Below are 24,060 nucleotides of genomic sequence, written 5' to 3' on the forward strand. Positions count from 1 at the left end.
CGCGACGGCCATCACCGTCATCGTCTCCTCAGTAAACTCCTCGCCGTCTTTAGGTCGACACCAGTCCACCCTGTCACTCCCCACAAAAGTAAAATTACCTCTTCCCCTTTAAAAAATAAAAAAAGCTCCCAAAAACAATAATAAGCTTTTCCGATTTTAAACTTTTGAATTGCGCGCCAAAATTTTCCTCGCGTCGCTCTCGTTTTTGTGCACTGCAACTGGTAAATATTAACACACTTGACTCAATCCACACTCTTATAATACATTTTTCCACACACACACACACACACACACACACACACACACACACACACACACACACACACGTACACACGCACATACATAAAAGTGTATAATATATGACGATTAAATAAAAGACGAAAAAGTCCGATGTAGCAATGGCGTTCGTGTCCGGCAACGATCACTATTTATTTTACAAATAAAATATAATATTTAATTTTTGAGGGCTCCAGCCCTCAGTCAAGTGCTTCATATATTTTAAATATATATAAATATACAAAGTGATTTATATTAACGCTGATAAATAAACTTGGATCTAATTGTTGTTGGATTACCAGCAGGAACATCACCAGCAGCAGCAGCAGTAGCAGCAATTGAAAAGGAACAAAAAATATTTAAAGAATAGGAAAATGCTTGTGAAAAAAATGACCGTTCGTTTTTTTTGAGTGACATGGTGCCAGTGCTGGATTATAGAATACAACTGGTGGTATTTATTGTATTGATTATTTAAAATTAGTAATTGTTGGTTATTGATGGGAATACTCAGTTGGTTTTTTATTTAATTGTTTATTGACAGATAAGTGGGGTTAGATCTGTACTGGTGGATGGAGCTCTGTCGATGACAGATGGAACGGTGCTTCGAAAGAGTGCGAGTAATTGTTTATTTGGTTGTTGGTTGGTGAGTGCTCCGAGGGTTCACGAGGTTGTGGGCTGATGCTGCAACTTGCGGTATGCTGCGATTTCTCACACGACTTTCAGGTAAGTTTTTTTTTTTTAATTACATTTTTTGGTTTTATTAATCTTTATGACATTAAAGTTAACAATCACGAGAGAATTTTTAAATTTTATTCAACAAAAAAATTAGTTCCAAAAAATTATTTTTAAAAAATTGCATTTTTAATTTTTAAAAATTTCTGAATGTCAATTTTTTTGCCATAATTTATTTGTTAAAAAAAAATTCCAAAAATTATTAATTTCTGCTAAATTAATTTTCATTTTTTTTTTTTTGACAATTTATTTGTTAAAAATTTTTTTTTAATTATTAAATATCTGCTGAATTAATTTTCATAAAAAAATGACAGATTAATATTCACTGAGTCATTTTTTAAATTTATTTAATAAAAAAAATTAATTGAAAAAAAATCTGACACTGAAGTTGACAGACATTAAAAATTTTTTTAGAAGTTTATAGCAATTAAATTATTATTAAAAAAAATTGATTAAAAAGTTCCATATGTGAAAATTGATCAAAATTACAAGTGAAAATTTTTAGAAGTTTTTTTTTATTGTAATTGATTTGTTAAACAAAATTTTTAAATTGACAGCTGACGGCTAACTGCATTATGATAAAAAAATTGCACTTAAGTTAATATTTACTGAGTCATTTTTTAGATTTATTTAATAAAAAACATTATTTGAAAAAAATTGCATTGTTAATTTTTATAAATAATTTTTTTTGACATAATTTATTTGTTAAAAAATTATTTTTAATTGTTAACTATTTACTGAATTAATTTTAATAAAAAATGACACTTTAGTTAATATTCACTGAGTCATTTTTTTAATGTATTTCATAAAAAAAATTAAATTTTCAATTTTTTTAAAATTATTTTTTTGCCATAATTTATTTGGTAAAAAAAAATTTGTTCCAAAAAATTATTTTAAAAAGATTGCATTTTTAATTTTTTAAAATTTTTAAATGTCAATTTTTATTGCTAAAATTTGTTTATTATAAAAGTTTTTAAAATTATAAATTATCTTCTAAATTTATTTTGTTTAAATTTTTTAATGACGTCAAAGTTAGCAATTACTTGACTATTTTTTAATTTTATTTAATAAACAAATGTGTTGCTAAAAATTGTATTTTCAATTTTTTATAAATTTCTACATGTCAATTTTTTTTAATTAATTTGCTTGCCATAATTTATTTATTAACAAAATTCTTCAAATTTCACTTGTAGAAATTGTAAAAAAATATAATTGTAATTTTTTTTCATTTATGATAATTAAAGAAATTTCTTTAAGTTTTTTATACGAGAGAAGATAAAATTTATTTACGGTAATTTATTTAAGAAAATTTTAATAGTTGTTTGAACAAATAAATTATTTAAAAAAATTAATAACTGTAATTCTTTATTGTTTAAACACTATAAAAAATTTTATGTAAGAATTATTTACGAGTTACATAAAAAACACAAAATAGTTTCTTAGTGAATCATTATGATAAAAATAAATGTAAGAATCTAATACTAAGATTTTATTGATAACTATATCAGTATAGGTGATTGATTCTTTATCTAAAAATGTCTTTTTAATGATAATTGTATGAATAATTGTTAAATAGCAATATTAGTCATAGTAATGATAATTGCAAGTTATTCAATTAGTCACTATTTGGTGAATAATTTGTGGTTATACTAAAAATGACTTTTAGAGATGTTGAACTTTTTTAATTATTACTCTTATAAATTTTACAAATATTTAAAATGATACATCATTTTGTTCAGAATTTAATGTAATTTCATATAAAATTTTTCTTTTATTTAAAAAAAATTTTTCCAACCCCAAAAATCAATTTTTAAAGTTAAAAAATTTATAACTTTCAAAAATTGCTCATAGATATTAATTTCATTTTAATTATTACTACATTCTATATCATTTTAAAAAAATTAAATCATAAACCACTTTCTTTAGAATTTAATGCAGAACTTGGTACAATTTATGTTTTTAAAAAAAAAAAATTTTTTTTAACTCAAAAAATTAATTTTAAATTTCTCTCAAATCATAATTCCCAAAAATAGTTCATATATGTGACTCTTACTTTAATTATTACTACTTCTTTAATTAACATAAAAAAATTAAGTCATACGTAATTTTCTTCAGAATTTAATGTAGTTTATGAAAGGATTTTTATTTTATTTTTAAAAAATTTTTTTAACCTCATAAATCAATTTCTAAACTTAAAAAATTTTTCATTTCCAAAAATCGCTCTTATCTACAATTTTTATTTTAATTATTACTCTTAAAATTCCTTTAAAAAAATAAAATAATCTCATAATATCTTCAGAATTTCCTCCAGAATTCTCTCCAAAAATCTATTCATAAAAAAAAATTTTTTTTCCACCCCAAAAATCAATTTTTAAAGTCAAAAAAATTATAAAATCATGAAACTGATTCTTTGATTTAAAAAAAAAAAAAAATGTTTACTAATAAAATCGAGCGATTAAATAATAAGCATGAAGGGTGTAATAGCAATCAATTCAATGGAAAAATCGTGGAAAAATGTGGGCAAAAAATGGGTTAGACAGACAGCGGGTTCGACTCGTAAGTGAAAAAAGGAGCGAGGATAAAGATTGAGGATCGGCGGAGTTTAGAAAAAGAAAGTCGCGATTTTTCGCGTTAAACCGTCTGGGCTCGCGCTTTTATCTTTAGACAGACCAGACAGACCAGGAGACACAGACGCTGACGAGGATAGACGATAGACACTATATACATATCAGTATATGGCCCACCAAATTTTATTTTTTATTCAAACGGAAATAGCAATCGTTCTATAACATGAGTTTTAAATATGTCTTGAGCATTTTACCATTTTACTTACATACTTTTTTAATAAAAAACATTTCTGTCTGACCTTTAACATTTTTTTTTCATCGGAATTTTTGAATCTTCCGTTTTTTTATAAAAAAAAAGTCATTATTAGTACGTAAAAAAATTTTATTAAAATTTTTTCAATTTTTATTTAAAATTCTCTAGACTTTTCTCAAAAATTTTCCGAAAAAAAATTTTTTTTTGGTTCATTAGTTTTTGAGATAAAAAAAAATTTTTGAATTCGCTAATTTTTAAAATTTTAAGTTTTTTGTAGAAAAATAATTATTAGTACTTGAAAGAAATTTTTCAAAATTTTTTTGACTTCCTTACCAAATTCTAGAGAATTTTCTCTACAATTTTCAAAAAAACTTAATTGAAAATTTTGAATTTTTCCTGGAGTTATCACGAATTTTCCAAATGAGGAAAAATTCAAATTTTTAAGTTTTTACAAAAAATCAATTATTAGTACTTTAAATAATTTTTTCAAATTTTTTTTTATTTCACTACCAAATTATTGAGATTTTTTTCAACAGTTTACAAAAAAAGTTCATTAAAAAATCCCTATTTTTCCGGGAACCATCGCCAATTTTCCAAACCAAGAATATTACAAATTTTTAATTTTTTTACATTAAATCAATTATTATTACTTGAAAAAATTTTCTCGAAATTTTTTCGAGATCTCGATCAAATTCTCGAGTCTCTTTTTAAACAGTTAAAAAAAAAAAAAAAAAAAAAAAAAATTAAATTTTTCCCATTCGTTACCGAAAAGAACTTTTAAGTAAATGAAGACGTTAATTATTCGGCTAATAAACCTCCGAAATGTCCTTATTAAAATAAGCGTAATGTCAAAAGTACACGAAGATTTGAAAAGATACGAGTCCATATTTAACGATATAAAATCAGGGGAAATTTTTTTCAACGTTACCATTTGCAAAATAAAAAGATTGAGCGATAGCCGAGCATTCACGCTCACATATATTCTCAAATAAAATTATTCTTATATTCACTCTAGATATACCTTGTTAGTTAACCGCCTGGAGACACGAAAATCCCTCGTTTAGTTACCTTACACTACTTTTACCTACATGGAAAAAATTACACACACACATCTACGTAAGTATGTACTTCCTTCCTGTTTCCCTCTCGCTCTTACTCATTATTTTTTTTTTTCAGAGCTCTGAGCCAATTAAATTTTTTTTTTTCAGCTCAATATTTAGTACGTTATAAAAAATATTATAGACCCATTTTTATAGCCGCTAATTTTTTTTCCTCTTTTTTTTTTTTAATTTTGTTAACTTATTTTATGGCCAGTCGGCGGCTTTCAAGTTTGCTCTTTTATAACTCCCAGAAAAATTATGATTTTTTAATGAATTTTTTTTTGAAAATTCTGGAAAATTTGGCAGTAAGGTCAAAAAAATTTCGAAAAATTTTTTCACCTGGTATTAATTGATTTAATGTAAAAAATTAAAAGTTTTAATTTTTCCTTGGTTTAGAAAATTGGTGATAATTCCCGGAAAAATAGAAATTTTTTTGGAAATTGTTGAAAAAAATCTTAATAATTTGGTAGTGAAGTCAAAAAATTTTTGAAAAAATTATTTCAAGTAGTAATAATTGATTTTTTGTGAAAATTAAAAAATTTGAGTTATTTTGGATTTGGGAAATTTGTGATAACTTCTGGGAAAATTGAAATTGTTCAATGAATTTTTTTTTTAAATTGTAGAGCAATAACTGAAGATTTTAGGAGTGAAGTCGAAAAAATAAAAAAAAAATTATTTCAAGTAGTAATAATTAATTTTTTGTGAAAATTAAAAAATTTGAGTTGTTTTGGATTTGGAAAATTCGTGACAATATCCGTAAAAATGGAAATTTTTCAACGAATTTTTTTTTTAAATTGTGGAGGAAAATCTAAAGAATCGAAAAATAACTACAAAAAAATTTTTTTTTAATACTTTCATGTTGTAATAATAGTTTTTGTTGTAAAAAATCAAGAATAATCTAAGTTGGTTAAGGAATGAATCGAAGTTATTTCACTGGGATTACTCAAAACCGAGTATCGGAGCTTACATAACTAAGTAAGAGTAATATAAAGAGGGTACGAGGGTGCGTATTGTATCGGCAAAAATAAAAAAAATGAAACAAAACACTCGAAGTTTGAGAAAGCCGACAAGTGCACAGATACGTTTACTTGTCCTACACTTTTCGCCTCCAAGCTCGCTAAAATAATAATAATCTTTCGTTAAAAAATCCATAAACAAAAATAAAAACCTGAAATTAAAGTTCAGTTTCTTCTTTCTCACAAATTTGTTCTAACGTTTTTTAATTACATTTTATTAGCTACTTTTTCATGTGAACTCTAAATAATTACAACATGCGTATGCTGTCATTTAAAGAAATTAAAATTAAATGTATAAAAGAATTCTTTAGTTTTTTATAAATATTACGTTATTAATAGTTTAAAAAATTAAATAAAAATTTTTTTAAGTTCGGTTTAAATTCTTTAAAATTTTCTCAATAATCTTCTAAAACATTTTGATTTTTTTGGGAATTTTAAACTTCTTCAAATTTATAATTTCCTTAAATCGTTCTTGTCTAAAATTCTTATTTTAATTATTACTCTCTTTGAATTTTGTTAAAAAAAATAACTCACGTATCGGTTTCTTCAGAATTGAGTGTAATATCTCATACAATTTTTGGTTTTTTAAAAAAAATTTTTTTTCATTTATAAAATTTAACTTTAAACTCCAAAAAATTTACAATTACCAAAAATTAAATTCTAATATGTGACTCTTATTTTAATTTTTTTCTTCCCTCGAAAATTAAAAAAACAAAACCAATTCTGATCCTTCAATTTCTTCGGAATTTCCTTTAGAATCTCTCGAAATTTTTATTTTATTTTGAATAAATTTTCTTCACCCCCAAAAATCAATTTTAAACTCGCTAAAATTAATACATACGAAAAATAATTCTGTAAAATCAATCTTATTTGAATTATCATTATTTATGATCACATGACAAATTTTAATGAAACTTCATTTTCTTCAAAATTTACTGCAGATTCAGCTTCAATTTTTTTTTATTTTTAAAAAATTTTTTTCATTCTCAAAAATCAATTTTCAACTCCTCTACCTTTAAAATCCTGAAAAATCCCTCGTACTTACAATTCTTATTTTATTTATTACTCCCTTTAAAATTTCTCCAAAAATTTTATCTAACCCCTCAATTTCTTCAGAATTTCCTCCGGAATCTCCCCGAATTTTTTTTTATTTTTAAAAAATTTTCTTCTCCCCCAAAATTCAATTCTAAACTCCCCACCTCGAAAATCATTAAAATTCTTTACATCCAAATAATCTAAAAAATTGATAATAAAAATAAAACTAGTCTAGTTACCGGGATGGAAAACGGAGCATAATAAAAAAGCGATTCCTAGGTGAGGATGAGGCTGAAAAAATAGAAAAATAAGACTACTATAAGCGTGTTTATCGCTAACAGGCGCCTCAAAAATAATTAATGGTTAAAGTTTAAATTCTCAGGATGATTTGTCTGCAGATAAAAATATTTAAGTCGTAAGGATAAAAGAGTGAGTAATCCACCACGATAGATCTATAGATCCATAAGTAAAGAGCGCTAGTGAGAAAAAAATATCTTTAAGAATTCGATTAGGCCACCCGGAAAAACCAATACCTTTACTAATACATTACAGAGCGGCTCTACCTGCTATCTTGGCATCTTTCACCGATATGTGTGTGTGTGTGTGTGTGTGTGTGTGTGTGTGTGTGTGTGTGTGTGTGTGTGTGTGTGTGTGTGTGTGTGTGTGTGTGTGTGTGTGTGTCCTCGAAAAAATGGACCTGGATGGAAAGAGAAGGTGTGGGATCTAGCTCCAGAGACCGAAGATTAGATTGTGAGTTATTTATAATTTATAATAAAATAAAGCCAGCTTTGGTTTATAAAAACTCAATTTGCCAGCCACCACGGCTGACCATTTGATTAAGTGGTTATTTATTTATTTATGGTATTTACATATATTTGTATATTTAGATATTTTAGTTTTATGGCTGTGTTTATGAGGGCTTAATGATGGGAATCAGAATTACGGAATTTCGACATGTTTCTTGTTTTATAGTCGAGATTTGGAATAGGTGAATTTTTTTTAACAAGAGAATTTATTGTGTGTTGTAGAATGGTCAATTTTAAGGAGATTGGTGGGGGAGTTTATTTTTTTGAAGAAATTCTAAAGGGGGGTAATAATTAAAATAAGCTTTTTAGACATGAGCAATTTTTGGATGTTTAAAATTTTTTTGGAGTTTAAATTTGGATTTTGGAGGAAAAAAAAAATTTTTTTCGTAAAAACAAAAATTTTACATGAAACTACACTAAATTCTGGAGAGATTAGTGGAACTTTAATTTTTTTGAAGGAATTTTAGAGGGGGTAATAATTAAAATAAAATTTTTATTTATGAGCGGTTTTTGGATGTTTTAAATTTTTTTGAAGTTTAAAATTGAATTTTAGGGAAGAAAAAAAATTTTTTTTTTTAAATTAAAATTTTACATGAAACTATATTGAATTCTAGAGAGATTGGTAGGTGAGTTTGTTTTTTTGAAGGAATTTTAGAGACAGTAATAATGGAAATTAAATTTTCACATACAAGCGGTTTTTGGACGTTGTAAATTTTTTTGGAGTTTAAAATTAAATTTTGAAGGTGGGTAAAATGTTTTTTTTGAAAAAGTAAAAATTTTTCCAAAATATACATAAAATTCTGAAGAAAACCATGTGTAACTTTTTTTTTTTTTTTTTTTTTTTTTTTTTAAGATCACTTTAAGAGGTAGTAGTAATTGAAATAAGATTCATATAATTACCAATTTTTGGTAATTATGAATTTCTGGGGGTTTGAAAATCATATTTCAGGTTAAAAAAAATTTTTTTCAAAAAATTAAAAATTTTTCCAAATTCCGCATTAAATTCTGAACAAAAGCATGTATGATAAAATTTTTTTCTATCGATACAAGATATAGTAATAATCAAAAAAAGATCTTAGTATTGTCGCGTTAAAAGCCATCAATCGCTATTACACTTAAAACTAAATTAAATTCCCCGTAAAATTTCCATAACTTTGCTTTCCCTTCCAACAAAAAAAGTGAATAGTTTTCCAAGAACCCAGGGACCTCGATGAAAATAAAGGACAACTTTGAGAAAGAAAAATATTATGATAGCTAACAAAATAATGAAATTTAAAGGTATAGTAGCTCGGTATTAAATTAGTCACACCGATTCGTAAGTTTTTGTGTAAACTACCTCCGTAAGAGTCGAGATTTGAAATCATTGCACAGACTAGACTTTTCAAAAAAAAAAAAAAAAAAAAATGTCGCGTCCGTTGCCCTTATTTAAATCCTAAGTTTTAAATAAAGTTGTCCTATTTATAGCCACGACAGGGTGTTAGACCCAAAAAAATAAGTGAATAAAAATAAAATAAAAAAAAATTAAAAAATAAAATACGAAAATTACTTGTTTAGTTTCCATAACACGCTTGCTGCTCATATTTTTGCTCTTATGAGAAGTCTCGACGGGAAGTGACGTCATAAAAAAAAAAGTTTAATTGGGAAGCGAAATTATAAGTTTTTTTTTTTTTTTTTTTTTTTTTTTATAATATTGTTCTAAACTTGGATAATTTTTTTGAAAAGTTTTTAGGAATAATTTTTTTGTACAGGTTATTTTTTTCGGGGAAAAAAATTTTGCATTTCAAATTAGGAATTCTGGGAGGATTTAGAATAATATTGAGAAAGCGACATTTTTTATGTCAGAATAATTATTACTAGTAACCTGCAGTCACTATGTGACTGGTGTGACTTGTGAACTATAAATGAATAAAATTTTAAATTATTAAATAATAACTTTTTGTTAAATTGCACTGTACTTTTTTAAATATTGACATTCATAAAGATATAAGCTCATCCCGATGTTACACTCATCAAGAGCTTTCATTTGAGTACCCACATGCATTTTTGATATATTTTTCATATATACATATATATAAATATATAAAATATATGAAAAATTGATGTGGGTACTCAAATGAAAGCTCTTGATGAGTGTAAACATCGGGATGAGCTTATATCTTTAAAAATGTCAATAGTTCACAAGAGACAAGGTCATTTCTTAATTATGTATCTAGAGATAGAGTATTTTCGAATGCAGCCTAAATACTTATCACACTAAATTAACTATTGAAGAGAATGAAATGAAACTTTGAAAGGGCACAAATTCAAGTCAAGATCTTTGTAATGTCACTAAATTCCACTAAAAAAATAAATTTTGTCATGTGCCTATCCTGGACACAAATTTTTTCTTAATATTCCCTTAATAATAGAGATTATTATTGTTATTGAGTTATTATTGATAAAAAATTTTTTTATTTATTTTTTTTAATTGTAGAAGATTCTATATTGAATTCTGAGTAGAAAAATTTCTGAGTTTATTTTTTTACATTAATTATAAGTATAGTTATAATTTATAATTAAAATAAGATTCATACATACGACCAATTTTTACCAAATAAAATTTCGACTATGTTTACATTGACCAATAATTAATTTCTCAACCGAATTGAGAATAATGAATTATTATAATCATTATAAATATAGTTTAAGAGAAAAAATGACAGCAGGAGGACAATAAGGACAAGACACACTTACACACAAGTTGCCAGGTTTTATTTGTAATAAAGTAGGGACAGACGGTTGGCGATTGGTATAATATTACAGGTATAATGTTATGGACTTTTACCACATTTAAAGTCTGCTCTCAACAAAGTATCTTAAATCCAAAAACTAAAAAATTTAAATATAATATTGACCAGGCATGATAAAAATTTAATTTTTTTAAAATCTAGTGATTTAATTTTATATAGTCAAAATTTAAAAATTCCTGAAAATTTGTAAATTTATTTACGTAGCCTAGTAATTAATAAAAAAGTTAAAAAACAGTATTTTTCCGGGATATTTAATGAAATGAAGTCTGTTCAAGTACACAGAAAAAATGGTTCACTTTTAAATGGAGCCAAGAAAATATTTTTCTTCCCAATTATTTTCTTGAGCATCATGGAATTTAATCAATATTTATTAATAGTTAAAAAATATTTATTAAAATTTAATAAATTAAATTATTATCTTCAAATAAATTAAATTATAAATAGTTAATAAATCCTTCTATCAGTGTACTTACTAGTCAGTATTTTGAGCATACAATATCAGTATTTAGTAAATAATAGTCAATATTCTGAGCTATCAAATGTCACATTAATTATTATAATAACATTTTTATTTTTATGTCATTAATAAAAAAAAAGTATTATATTTTGCAAGTTAAAACTATAAAAAAAGTAAAAACACTTGTTTTAGCTTATAAATTCTTTCAATAAATTTACAAATAATTTATTCGTCTTAATTTTATCTAAACTGGTCAATATTTGGAAGTTTTACCGTAATTGTTTTGTAAAATAATAAAGTTATAACGATTTTGGTAATTTTGGCGGATCATTTGGTTTAATGGATTCGTTAAAAGCATAACAATAATCGAAATGGTGGAGCAAATAGAACTAAATAGAAGTAGAAGAAAGGAAGAAAAGAATCTAGGATTGTAAAGAAAATATTTGATGGGTTTGCAGAGAGGTTTGAGGCTACTGAATCACGATTAGGTGACCGTTTTCAATGTCGACCTTCCTTTTTACAAATATATATAAATAATAATTTGTGTGTGTGGAATGGTTGAAAAACACCTGGCTTCTCTTGAGGTATATATACTTAATATAGAGGCATTAGGAATTAATTTTGGAAGCTGAAAGCGAGGAATTTTGTCATTTTTACTACTGCGAGTTCTTTTTTTCAAAATTTTGACTTGATTATATACATCTTATTTTACTTTTTATATTACTTCTAATATAATTGATCAAAACAAATTGAATTACACATGAATTTATTTAGAATTTAATGTAGATTCAGGAAAAATTTTTCTTTTTTAAAAAAAAAAGTTTTTTCATCCTCAAAAATCAATTTTGAACTCCGTAAAATTCAAAATTCTCAAAAATCCGTTATATTTTAGAATGTTATTTTAATTATTACTGTCACTAATAATTATTCTAAAAAAATAAGTCACACATAAATTTTTTCAGAATTTAACGTAGAATATCCCGCGATTTGTGTTTTATTTTGAAAAAATTTTTTTCATCCCCAAAAATTAATTTTTAGAATTAAAAATTCATTATGTCTAAAATCTCTCTTACATGTATGTGAATCATATTTAAATTATTACTACCCTTAAAATAAATCAAATTCCAAAAAATTATGGATCAAAATTTTCAGAATTCAATACAAAATCCCAAGCAATTTTTTATTTTTCAAAAAAAAATTTTTTCACCCCCAAAAATCTAATTTAATCTACCTTAAACTGATAATTACTCAAAAATCGCTCCGATTTATAATTATTATTTTAGTAACGTAAATTTTTTAAAAATAAAATAAAATCCGAGGAAGATTCTAGACTAATTCCTGAAAAAATTGAAGGGTCAGATTATTTTTTTGGATGAATTTCAGGGAGAGTAATAATTAAAATAAGAATTTTTTTGCATTCATGATTTTTGGGTATTTTTAAAGTAGGGGAGTTTTTAATTGAATTTTTAGGGTGAAAAAAATTTTTTGGAGAAAAAAGAAAGATTGCGTATTATTCTACAATGAATTTCGAAGATAATCATGTGTAAGTTAGATTTTTAGAGGAATTTTAAGGACATTAGTGATTAAAATAAGATTCATGTATATGAGCGATTTTTGGTCAATATGAAATTTTGGAGTCTAAATAATCTTCTTTTAATTATTACTCCCTTTAAAATACCTTCAAAAAAATGAATTCACACAAAATTTTCTTTAGAATTTAATATAGAATGTCATAAAATTATCTACTTATGTTTAAAAAATTTTTTTTCACCCCTAAAAATCAATGTTAAATCCCTTAAAATTCCTACTATCCAAAAGTGGCTCATAAATGAAATTCTTAATTTAATTATTACTCCCCTTGAAATTCCTCCAAAAAAATAAACTCACCCCTCAATTTCTTTAAAATTTAATGGAGAATCATCCACAATTTTTATTTTCTTTTAAAAAAAATTATTTCACCTCCAAAACTCAAAAAAACCTCCATAATTTTATTAAGAAAACATAAAAGCCCAAAATTGAACTATCAAAAAATTAAAAAAAAATAAGTAGCATATAAAATTACATCGATTAGGCCGATTGAATTACCGCATTAACCTCATGACTGTATAGACCGATCAATTTAGATTTATTTTTTATTATCCTCGCCGCATCGGGCAAATTGGTCATAAATACTCACAAGAGCTCCATCGATACAAATTAATTTTTTTCTCCTAATTATCGAGATCTACAAAAAGAAATAATAATAACAATAATAAATAAGGAGGGATTATTGAAGCGTAAGAGGCCGGATTAGAGGCTGAGCCGAAAAATATTTGTCATATTTCGAGATCTTAGAAAAGAGGATTTTATTTGTTATTTAAAAGGATTGATAGTTTCTTTATTTGGTAATTTTTGGTATTTCTTTGGTGTTTGCACACCGATGGGAGGTCGGCTAATGTGTAGTAGGACAATAGCAGCTTACCGGGGATAATTGGACGCCGCGTTAAATTAGAGGGAAGTCTTTACGCTCTCAGAGGATGTATTTTTTCGGATAAGGATTGATGTCGAGGCTTAAGTCGCGCGGAACGAGACCTGAACAAAAGTTGGGATTTTTTAAGCGGGGAAAAAATTTTGGGGAAAGTAAGGTCATTTCTCGAAAAAATTATCCGACATATTTCGATTCATTTTAAGGATAGTAATTATTAAATAAAAAATTAGAGATTAAAAAGCCTGAATTTTGAGTATTTTTAGATTTTCGATAGATTTAATTGAATTTTTGGAATTGAAAAAGATTTTTTTTGGAAAAAATATAAATTTTATATAAAACTGCATTTTGAAGAAATTGAGGGGTGAGTTTATTTTTTTTTGAAGAATTTTAAGGGGAGTAATAATTCAATTAAGACTTTCATTTATGAGCGATTTTTAGATGTTAAGAATTTTAAGGGATTTAAAATTGATTTTTAGGGGTGAAAAAAAATTTTTTAATTATGAATAATATTACATGAATCTTATTTTAATCACTAATGCCCTTAAAATTCCTCTAAAAATCAAACTTACACATGATTATCTTCGAAATTCATTGTAGAATAATACGCAATCTTTCTTTTTTCTCCAAAAAATTTTTTTCACCCTAAAAATTCAATTAAAAACTCCCCTACTTTAAAAATACCCAAAAATCATGAATGCAAAAAAATTCTTATTTTAATTATTACTCTCCCTGAAATTCATCCAAAAAAATAATCTGACCCTTTATTTTCTTCACGATTCCTCCCAAAATTTTCCCCAATTTATTTTTTGTCTTTAAAAATTTTTCTATCCCTAAAAATCAATTTTAAAGTCCCCTACCTTCAAAATGCCCAAAAACCGCTCTTAACTACAATTCTCATTTTAATTTTTTTCTCCCCTCTAAAATTCTTAAAAAAAAAAAAAAAATAATCTGACCCCTCAATTTCTTCAGAGTTTCCTTTAAAATCTCCCTGAATTTTTCTTTTATTTTTAAAAAATTTTCTTCGCCCCCAAAAATCAATTTTAAGCTCCGTTACCTCGAAAATTACTTCTACATACAACTCTTATTTTAATTATTACTCCTCTTAAAATCCTTCAAAAATTTTCATCTAACCCCTCAATTTCTTCAGAATTTCCTCTAGAATCTTCCCTTTTTTTTTTTTATTTTAAAAAAAATTTTTCATCCACAAAAATCAATTTTAAACTCCCTCATCTTCAAAATCTTCAAAAATCACTCATATTTACAATTTTTATTTTAATTATTACTCCCTTTAAAATTTCTTCAAAAATTTCATCTGACCCCTCAACTTTTTCAAAATTTTCTTCAGTATCTCGCGCAATTTTTAATTTTGCAAAAAAAAATTTTTTTCCCCTCTAAATACTCCATTTTCCTCAATTTCGGTGTGACCGAAGTGAGCAAAAGTAATCGCTGGTGTCCATAAATCATAAGCCAGGCACTTGCTCCTCAATAAAGCCACCGGGCGTTACATTTCTCCGTCCATTAATGCATGGGCAGGTAACTAAGTACAGTGCACACTCGAATAGAGACAGGGCATGCACTGAAGTCAAATGGTAAAAAGGTAAATTACCAGCCCAGCCAAGCCCTCCATTAATTCCAACACACAAATTTAAATTCACACAAAGAAAATACTAAAATAACCGAACTTGAACGTTTTTTCGTTATTCGGAATCCCGTCAACTACTTGGACAATTGAATTACCATAAATAAATAAATTTTAAATAAAAAATTATAAATTTTAATTTTTCTTTTAGAGTTTTCAACAAACGGAATTTTTATTTTCATTCTACTTGCACGGTCACGTACCGGGGGTGATTTCTCGGCGACAATGAACTAGCTGGAATTCCAGATCCAGATATTGGACGTATTAAATTTGTTTGATGTCACCGGGCGAGGAGATTCTGGGTGGGTGGTCCCTCAATACCCGAATTTTGGGTTTTTTTTTTATTCAATTATTAAATTAAAGGGCGGGAGCTCCACTTTGGGGGATTCTGAGGAATATGAGCAGATTTTTAGAGTCATTTAAAAATTATTATTGACGGGTATTTTTTAAGCTGATGATTTGGGAGCTTGAAATTGATTTTTTTTTGAGAAAGAACAAAAATTAAAAGAGATACGATTTTTAGAAATTTTGGAGGAAGGAGAGTTTAAAATTGATTTTTAGGGGTGAAAAAAATTTTTTTAAAGTAAAAGAAAAATTAGGAAAGATTCTGGAGAGAATTCTGGAGAAATTAAGGGGTGAGTTTTATTTTTTGGAGGAATTTTTTGGGGAGAAATAATTGAAATAAGAATTGGAGATAGAAGTGATTTTTCGATTTTATGAATTTTTGAGGAGCTTAAAATTTATTTTCAGAGTGAAAAAAAATTTTTTTTTAAAAAAGAAAAAATATATTAGATTCTTCATTGAAATCTGAGTTAAATCATGCGTAATTAAATTTAATAAAGTAATTAGAAGTAGTAGTAATAATTAAAATGACATTCATAAATAAAAATCTAATTTTTTATCATTATAAATTTGTAAAGGTTTAAAATTAATTTTTCTGATAAAAAAAATTTATTTTTGAAAAAAGAAAAATTTTTTTTAAAAACTATATTGAATTCTGAAGAAAATCATGGATAACTCAATTTTTTAATCTAATTATAAATTCTACTAATAATTAAAATGAGATTCATACATGTGACTCAAATTTTTAGTTATTATAAATTTTCAATACTTTAAAATTATTTTTAAAAAGTAAAAAAATTTTTTTTTACAAAACGGAAAGTAATTCTATAAACTACATTAAATTTTGAGAAAAATTGTGTTTAACTCAATTTTTTAATATAATCATAAACCCTACTAATAATTAAATTAAAATTCATACACAAAAATCCTATTTTTGATTATTATAAATTTGTAAAGGTTTAAAATTAATTTTTCTGACAAAAAAAAATTTTTTATTGAAAGAAGAAAATTTTTCGAAAATCTACATTAAATTCTAAAAATAATCATGACTAACTCAATTTTTAATCTAATTATAAACTCTACTAATAATTAAATTAAAATTCACACAAAAATTAAATTTTTGATTATTATAAATTCACATTTCAAAATTTATTTTTCACCCGAAAAAATTTTTTTTTGAAATAAAAAAATTTTCTTCAAAAATTACATTAAATTCTGAAGAAAATTATGCCTAATTCAATTTTTTAATCCAATTCTAAATGTCACTAATAATTAAAATAAGATTGACATAATGTAAATATTCGAGCCGATCACGAAGTAAAGTAGGGTGTTTTTATTGTTTTGGTAATATGTCAGGTTACAAGCCCGGTCAACCCGATAATAATTGGCCGGCGGGGTTTCAAAGCTTCGAAAAAAAAACTGGCCGGATAAAAATTGGTGCAGTGGATCCCTATCCTCTAAATACTTGTAAAAAAATAAAAAAAACACGTAAAGTAAAACATAATAATATAATAACAATAATCGTGATGGAGGACCATCTGCGGCTTCCGAGTCGCAATAATTCGAGGTAAGGCGGACCATGTGTTGTACTGTGTCCAGCAGCAGAAGCTGAATATGAGCCACCAAGAAACAACACTGATATTACTCGTCGATCCTTCGATGCATGAGCCAAATGCTTTTTTTATATTTTTAGAGACTGTAACACCATTTCATTATCGCCCGCCCCTTTTGTATTGTGCAGCATGCATTACCTCCTTGCCACCCCTCACGCGTGCTCGGAACCCGATACCTCCTTAACGATCAACGATCGGGATGATACGCCACGACTAGACTCCGATCGAGAGATCTTTTAATCCCTTATAGTGTATAGGGTTCTCAAGATCTTCATTGAGCGCCACTTCCGATGGGGTAGATCGTCTTTTTGATTTTGTCGAGGGTTTCAGAGATCCCTTGGGTGGTCCGAAAAATTTTGAAAAAATTTTTGGTTTGAAAATAAATTACTGTTTGCGTGAACTTTGTTGTAATTATTAAGACCCTTGTTATTGGTCAGAAAAAATAAACTCGGAAATTTTTTTGTGCAGAATTTAATGGAGTTGATTAAAAAATTTGGACTTTTGTTTAAAAAAAATTTTTACACTTAATTATTAAAATGAAAGTCTTGTAAAATTTTAACGAGTCAAAGTTCGATTTTTATGTATGATTATTATTTTAATTATTACTGATGTTCGTAATAGAATTAAAAAATTAAGTTAGGCATGATTATCTTTAGAATTTAATGTAGTTTTTCGAAAAATTTTCTTTTTTAAAAAAAAAAATTTTTTTGTCAGAAATTAATCTTAATCTTTTACAAATTTATAATGATAAAAAATTAGATTTTCATTTATGAATGTCATTTCAATTATTACTACTACTTTTAATTACTTTAATAAATTTATTTACGCATGATTTAACTCAAATTTGAATGGAGAACCCAATATAATTTTTCTTTTTTTAAAAAAAAAATTTTTTTCACTCTGAAAATAAATTTTAAGCTCTTCAAAAATTCATAAAATCAAAAAATCACTGCTATCTCCAATTCTTATTTCAATTATTTCTCCCCTAAAAATTCCTCCAAAAAATTAAACTCACCCCTCAATTTCTTCAGAATTCTCTCCAGAATCTTCCCTTATTTTTCTTTTATTTTTAAAAAATTTTCTTCACCCCCAAAAATCAATTTCAAATTCTCTCTCTCCTATAAAATCTCCGAAAATCGTTTATATCTTCAATTCTTATTTTAATTATTACTCCCCTTAAGTTTCTCCAAAAAATTAATCTAACCCCTCAATCTTTCCAGAATTTCCTCCAGAACCTGCCGAAAATTTTTCTTTTTTCCTAAAAAAAAATTCCTACCCTCCAAAATCTGTGATAATCAGAACCACCTTAAATTTTCCACCTTGCCCAATTTTCCCCCCGTTTTTAAACTTATTCGGCTTCGCAATAAAAATTTATGAGGTCATTGCTGCCAAAACGACATAAGTTAAGCGTCGGTGGTTATTATATAAATTTCATAATATATAATATATAACATATAATAATAATAAATACCCACACATTCGAAGAGCAAAAAAAGAGGAAGGTTTCCTCCGTAAATTCTTTACACACATTTTTTAAAAATTTAATATAAAAAAGAGATAATGGTGTTGGAGGCGACTTGGCAGCTGCGGCTTTAAGGGTAACACACACTACCCCGTCCCAGAACGAAGGAACATGTGCGATACCAATACAAATAAAAGTAAAGTCTTTTTTTGGACCACGGACAGCTCCAAGTGCTCGATTATATTTGATATTTTATTGAATTTTTTACGACGCGTGCTGCCGACACGCATTCAAATATTTATTGAGAAAAAAAATTTTTTGGAGAAATTTAAAGAAAGTAAGACTTAACATAAGAATTGAAGATGAAAATTTTTAGGGATTATGGAGGAGGGGGAGTTTGAAATTGATTTTAGGAGGTGAAGAAAATTTTTTAAAAATGAAAGAAAAATTAGGGAAGATTCTGGAGAGAATTCTGAAGAAATTGAGGGGTGAGTTTTATTTTTTGGAGGAATTTTTAGGGGAGAAATAATTGAAATAAGAATCGGAGATATAAGCGATTTTTTGATTTTATGAATTTTAGAGGAGCTTAAAATTTATTTTCAGAGTGAAAAAAAATATTTTTTTTTAAAAGAAAAATCATATTGGGTTCTCCATTAAAATCTGAGTTAAACCATACGTAAATAAATTTCTTAAAGTAATTAGTAGTAGTAGTAATAATTAAAATAAAATTCATAAATAAAAATCTAATTTTTTATCATTATTAATTTTTAAAGGTTTAAAATTAATTTTTCTAATAAAAAAATTTTTTTTTTGAAAAGAAAAAATTTTTTTCAAAAACTACATTGAATTCTGAAGAAAATCATGGCTAACCCAATTTTTTAATCTAATTATTAACTCTGCTAATAATTAAAACAAGATCCATCCATGTGACTTAAATTTGTACCCATTACAAATTTTCAATACTTTTTAATTATTTTTAAAAAGTTAAATTTTTTTTTTTTTCAATTTTCAGATTTTTCAATTTTTTGATTTTTCCACTTGAATTTTTGGGGCCGGGTCGGAAAAATAAAATACAATTTAATTTTTCTAATTTGAATCACGTGCCGTTTTTTTGGGCAAGCCCAAAATTTGTACTGGGCGGAGATTCTTTAAAAAAGTAGAAGAGGAGGAGTTTGAAATGTTTGGATAAGACTAATAGTTACTAATACTTGTTTTCGTTTGAAGTAGAAAATTAATTTAAAAGAAAAAAAATTTTTTTGGGCGTTTGAGATTAGTTTTAAGTTAGGGTTTAAATGTTCAAAAATTAGTAGTATATAATATGAATGTTATTTTAATTATTACTGTCCTTATAATTGATCGGAAAAAAATTTTTGATGCATGATTTCATTTGGATTTTAATGTAGAATCTTGGATTATTTTTGTTTTAAAAAAAAAAAATTTTTTTTAGTTAAAAATTGAATTTTTAAGTTGCTCGAATTTATAATGATCAAAAATCGGTCGTATCTATGAATCTTATTTTAATTATTACTATACTTATAATCAATATAAAAAATAAACTCAGGCATATTTCTACTCAGAATTCAATATAGAATCTCTTACAATTTTTTGTTTTTTTAAAAAAAATTTTTTTACTCAAAATAATTTAATAAAGTCCCCCAAATTCATAATCCCAAAAAACAACTTTTATCTGTAACTCTTGTTTTAGTTATTTTTAAGGTTTAAATTGATCAAAATGTACAAAGCGTATCAAAATTACACTATTTTCCACAGAATTTAAGACAGTTAACGATAAATTATTTTGTTTATTTTTAAAAAATTTTTCTAGCCTCAAAAATCAATTTTTAATACAAAAAATTCATATTGGTTACAAAGTGGTCTTGTATGTACGAATCCTATTTTAATTATTTCTCCCCTTAAAATTGTACTAAAAAAAAACTGAATCTTCAATTTCTCCAGAATTTTCTCCAATTTTTTTGTTATTTTTAAAAAATTTTCTTCACCCCCAAAAATCAATTTTGAACTCCCCCATTTTCAAAATCCTCAAAAATCACTTATATTTACAATTTTTATTTTAATTATGACTCCTGATAAAATTTCTCCAAAATTTTCATCTAATCTCTCAATTCCTTCAAAATATCTTCCAGAATCTCCCCGAAATTTTTTTTTAATTTTTAAAAATTTTTTTCACCCCCAAATCTTTCTTTTTTTCCCTAAAATTTTTTTTAACCCAAAAAATCTCAAAAATTTCCCTAAATTCTCAAATACGAACAAGAACATATAAAAAATACAATTAAACATCTTGATATCCGCACACATCTCAACACGTGATGGTAAACAATAAAGAAAAGGAAGTATGACTCAGTGAGAGGTATTAGAGGCGAAGTCGTAGGTTGTCACGTGGGCCGTTAATAAAATCCCTCGGTGATAGTAATATAACAATATAATCGAATGTGTGATGTGCCAGCCGATAATTTTGGCACATATATGTAACATGCAACTGAAAAAGCCACCCCGACGAGCGGGGGGTGGTGTAACATAAAAGTGTGTCGATAGTCGATATTGAAATATTTTGAGGAAGCTGCCGAGCACGTGGTAGAATCAAATTACCTGATACTGTACGTTGGCCTGATGTTATTGAGTTTAGTCTTGTAAAGAATTAAAGTAAAGCGATCCATTCCACATATGAGGATAAAAAGGAGGAGAGAATGAAAAGGGACAGGTATATCCATCAGAAATATATTCGCTCGGCTAGAGAGACGGCGGTCTGTTGCGCCAACTACCACAGAGTGGGGGAAGAGGAGCGCGTTGAGCCAGAAGTGGGGGAAAAGAAGCGCGGAGGAGATCGGGAGTGGGGGGAAGCGAGCGTGTGCTATCTCGAGTTCATTCGGCAGCTGCGGATTCTGAATGCATATTTTGTGTTTTATATTGAGGAGAATTTGTTGTAAGACCCGGAGGAAGAGCATGTGCTCAGCCAGATATTCAGATATACATATCAATTTGGGTCCGATTTATATGGATGTGTGGTAATAACATATGGAAGGTCCGGCGATTATTTTTGTTGGGGGAGGATGTTTTTTTAGCTTGAGGGTTTGGGGGAGGGCGATTTTTTTTGGGAATAAAGAAAAATTGCGGAAGGTTCTGGAAGAAATTTTGGAGATATTGAGAGGTCAGGTTATTTTTTTGGACAAATTTTAAAGGGAGTAATAATTAAAATAAGAATTGTAAATATGAGTGATTTTAGAGGATTTCGAAGATCAGGGAGTTTAAAATTGATTTTTGGGGATGAAGAAAATTTTTTGGAAATTGAAGAAAAATTCGGGGAGATTCTAAAAGAAATTCTAAAGAAATTAAGGGGTCGGATTATTTTTTGGAGAAATTTTGGAGGAGAGAAAAAAATGAAAATAAGAATTGTATATAAGATCGGTTTTTGGGAATCTTGGAGGTAAGGGAGTTTGAAATTAAGTTTTGAGAGTGAAAGAAATTTTTTGCAAGCAAAAGAAAAATTGGAGTCGAGTCTATATTAAATTCTAAAGAAAATGAAGTGTAATTTAAATTTTTTATATGACTATAAATAATAATAATAATCAAAATGAGATTCATTTTAGATAGTCAGTTTTAGTGTGTGTTAATTTTAGCGAGTTTAAAATGAATTTTTAGGGGTGAAGAAAATTTTTTAAAAATAAAAAAAAAATTCGGGAAGATTCTGAAGGAAATTCAAGAAAAATTGAGTCGTAACTTTATTTTTTTGGAGGAATGTTAAGGGGAATAATAACTAAAATAAGATTATTAGATAAAAGTGATTTTTGGAGGATTTTAAAGGTGGGGGGTTTTCAATTGAATTTTTGGGAGGAAGGATTTTTTTTTTAAATAAAAATTGTTTAAGAAATTACATTAAATTCTGAGGAGATTTCTGTATGAAATTCTGAAGAAAATGATCTAACACTCGAATTATTCCAACCTTTTTAAAGGGTAGAAATAACAAAAAGATAGTTCCTAGAAAGTTCATATTTTTTTACTGCAACAATTTTCTAGAATTCTAGAATTTTTTTCAAATGCTCTAGAACTTCTAAAAAAATTTCAAGTTTTAGAATCTTTAAAATTTCATTTTAAAAAAATCACTCAAGCCTTTTGAAAAAGTCTAGAATTTTTTTAGAACTTATAGAAAAATTTTCACGTTGTAAAATCTTTAAAAAAAATTTTTTTGTTTATTTTAAATGAAAGAGTTTAAAAAAATCTCTAATATAAAATAAAATTCCTCCTTCGTAAAAGTACAAAACCTCAGCAAAAACACAAAAGACACAAAAGATGGAAAAAATGGATTTTTGAACATAACACCGAGATCCAATCTAAATAAATTGAATGAGTTTGAGGATTTTCTGTTTGTTAAATAAAAATAGTAAATATAAATCCGCGTGTGTGGAAAGGAAAGTATATAATATTAAATATAAAATAAAAATGGGTAAGGGTGGGTTTGAGAAATTCAAGAACAAGCTGCAGCTTGTGACTTGAGTACACATCGCATCTGATATTATATTAAATAAACCCTCTTTATCATTATTATTATTATATCTAAGGATTCTCTGAGGGGTCACAATTTTTTGTCCTCTCGAACTAAACGTCGAATAACATATATGTAGTCGAGGGTCTATTAAATAACCACCCGAAAATTTTTTTCGCAGCTGCTGCCTCAGAATCCGCCACGTGCCGGCTGGAAAATCCTCTAGTGTTTTTTTTTTATTTTTTCTTAAGCGTGGATTCAATTATCTGAAGGTTATTTATTTTTTTAGGGAGCTAAGCCGGGGTTTTTTTTGGGATTTTATGACCTCATTACGAGGGTAGACAAGTGCTGAGTCAAAAAAAAATTATTAACTTTGGAAAATTGGAATAACACTTGGAAAATCTTCGGCTTAATTGAGATAGAAGTTTTTTTTTTTTTAGAGCTTGTGGAAAATAAAATTTTTTTGGGTAAAAGAGAAAATTTTGAAACATTTTTGGAAATTCTAGAACTAGAAGATTTTTATGAGTCTAGAAAATAAAAGAATATTTCAGAAGTTCTGGAAAATTTTTGAAATTTTCCAGAATTTTTGGAAAATTAAAAATTTTTTTAATTTTCTAGAATTTTGAGATTTTTTTAAGATTCCAGAACATTTTTTAGAAATTTCAGAAAATTTTAATTTCTAGAATTTTAGAGAAAATTTTGTGATTTTTAAAAAATTCTAAAATTAGAAGATTTTTAGGAAAGTCTAGAAAATTTATAAATTTTTTAGAAGTTCTGAAAAATTTTAGTCTTAGAAAATTAAGAAATTTTTTTAATTTTTTAGAATTTTGAGATTTTTTCGAAATTCTAAAAAATTTTGAGATTTTTATAAGATTCTACATCATTTTCTAAAAATTTTAATTTTATAGAATGGTACAAAAAAATTGATCATTTTTTTTGGAAAATTACGATTTGAATTTTTTTAATTTAAAAATTTTCTAGAAGTTATACAAAATTCTAATTTTCTTT

At 26.3% G+C, this 24,060-nt stretch overlaps 1 protein-coding gene across 2 annotated transcripts in view; it reads left to right on the forward strand.

Moving 5' to 3' along the window:
• Positions 1-57: 57 nt before the first annotated feature.
• Positions 58-24,060, forward strand: part of LOC141525368 (uncharacterized) — a 39,312-nt gene continuing 15,309 nt past the window's right edge. The window contains exons 1-2 of one of the 2 annotated variants that reach the window (XM_074239838.1): positions 58-221; positions 579-999. In XM_074239838.1, coding sequence (XP_074095939.1) covers positions 972-999 — 28 coding nt within the window. In that variant the 5' untranslated portion in view covers positions 58-221; positions 579-971. Of the gene's footprint in view, positions 1,000-24,060 lie in introns of both variants that reach the window. The other variant, XM_074239837.1, reaches the window with a different exon arrangement.

This window comes from Cotesia typhae, unplaced genomic scaffold, assembly GCF_013202065.1.
Source record: "Cotesia typhae breed Kobodo isofemale line unplaced genomic scaffold, CoteBio_Ctyphae contig_26, whole genome shotgun sequence".
Lineage (NCBI taxonomy): Eukaryota > Metazoa > Arthropoda > Insecta > Hymenoptera > Braconidae > Cotesia > Cotesia typhae.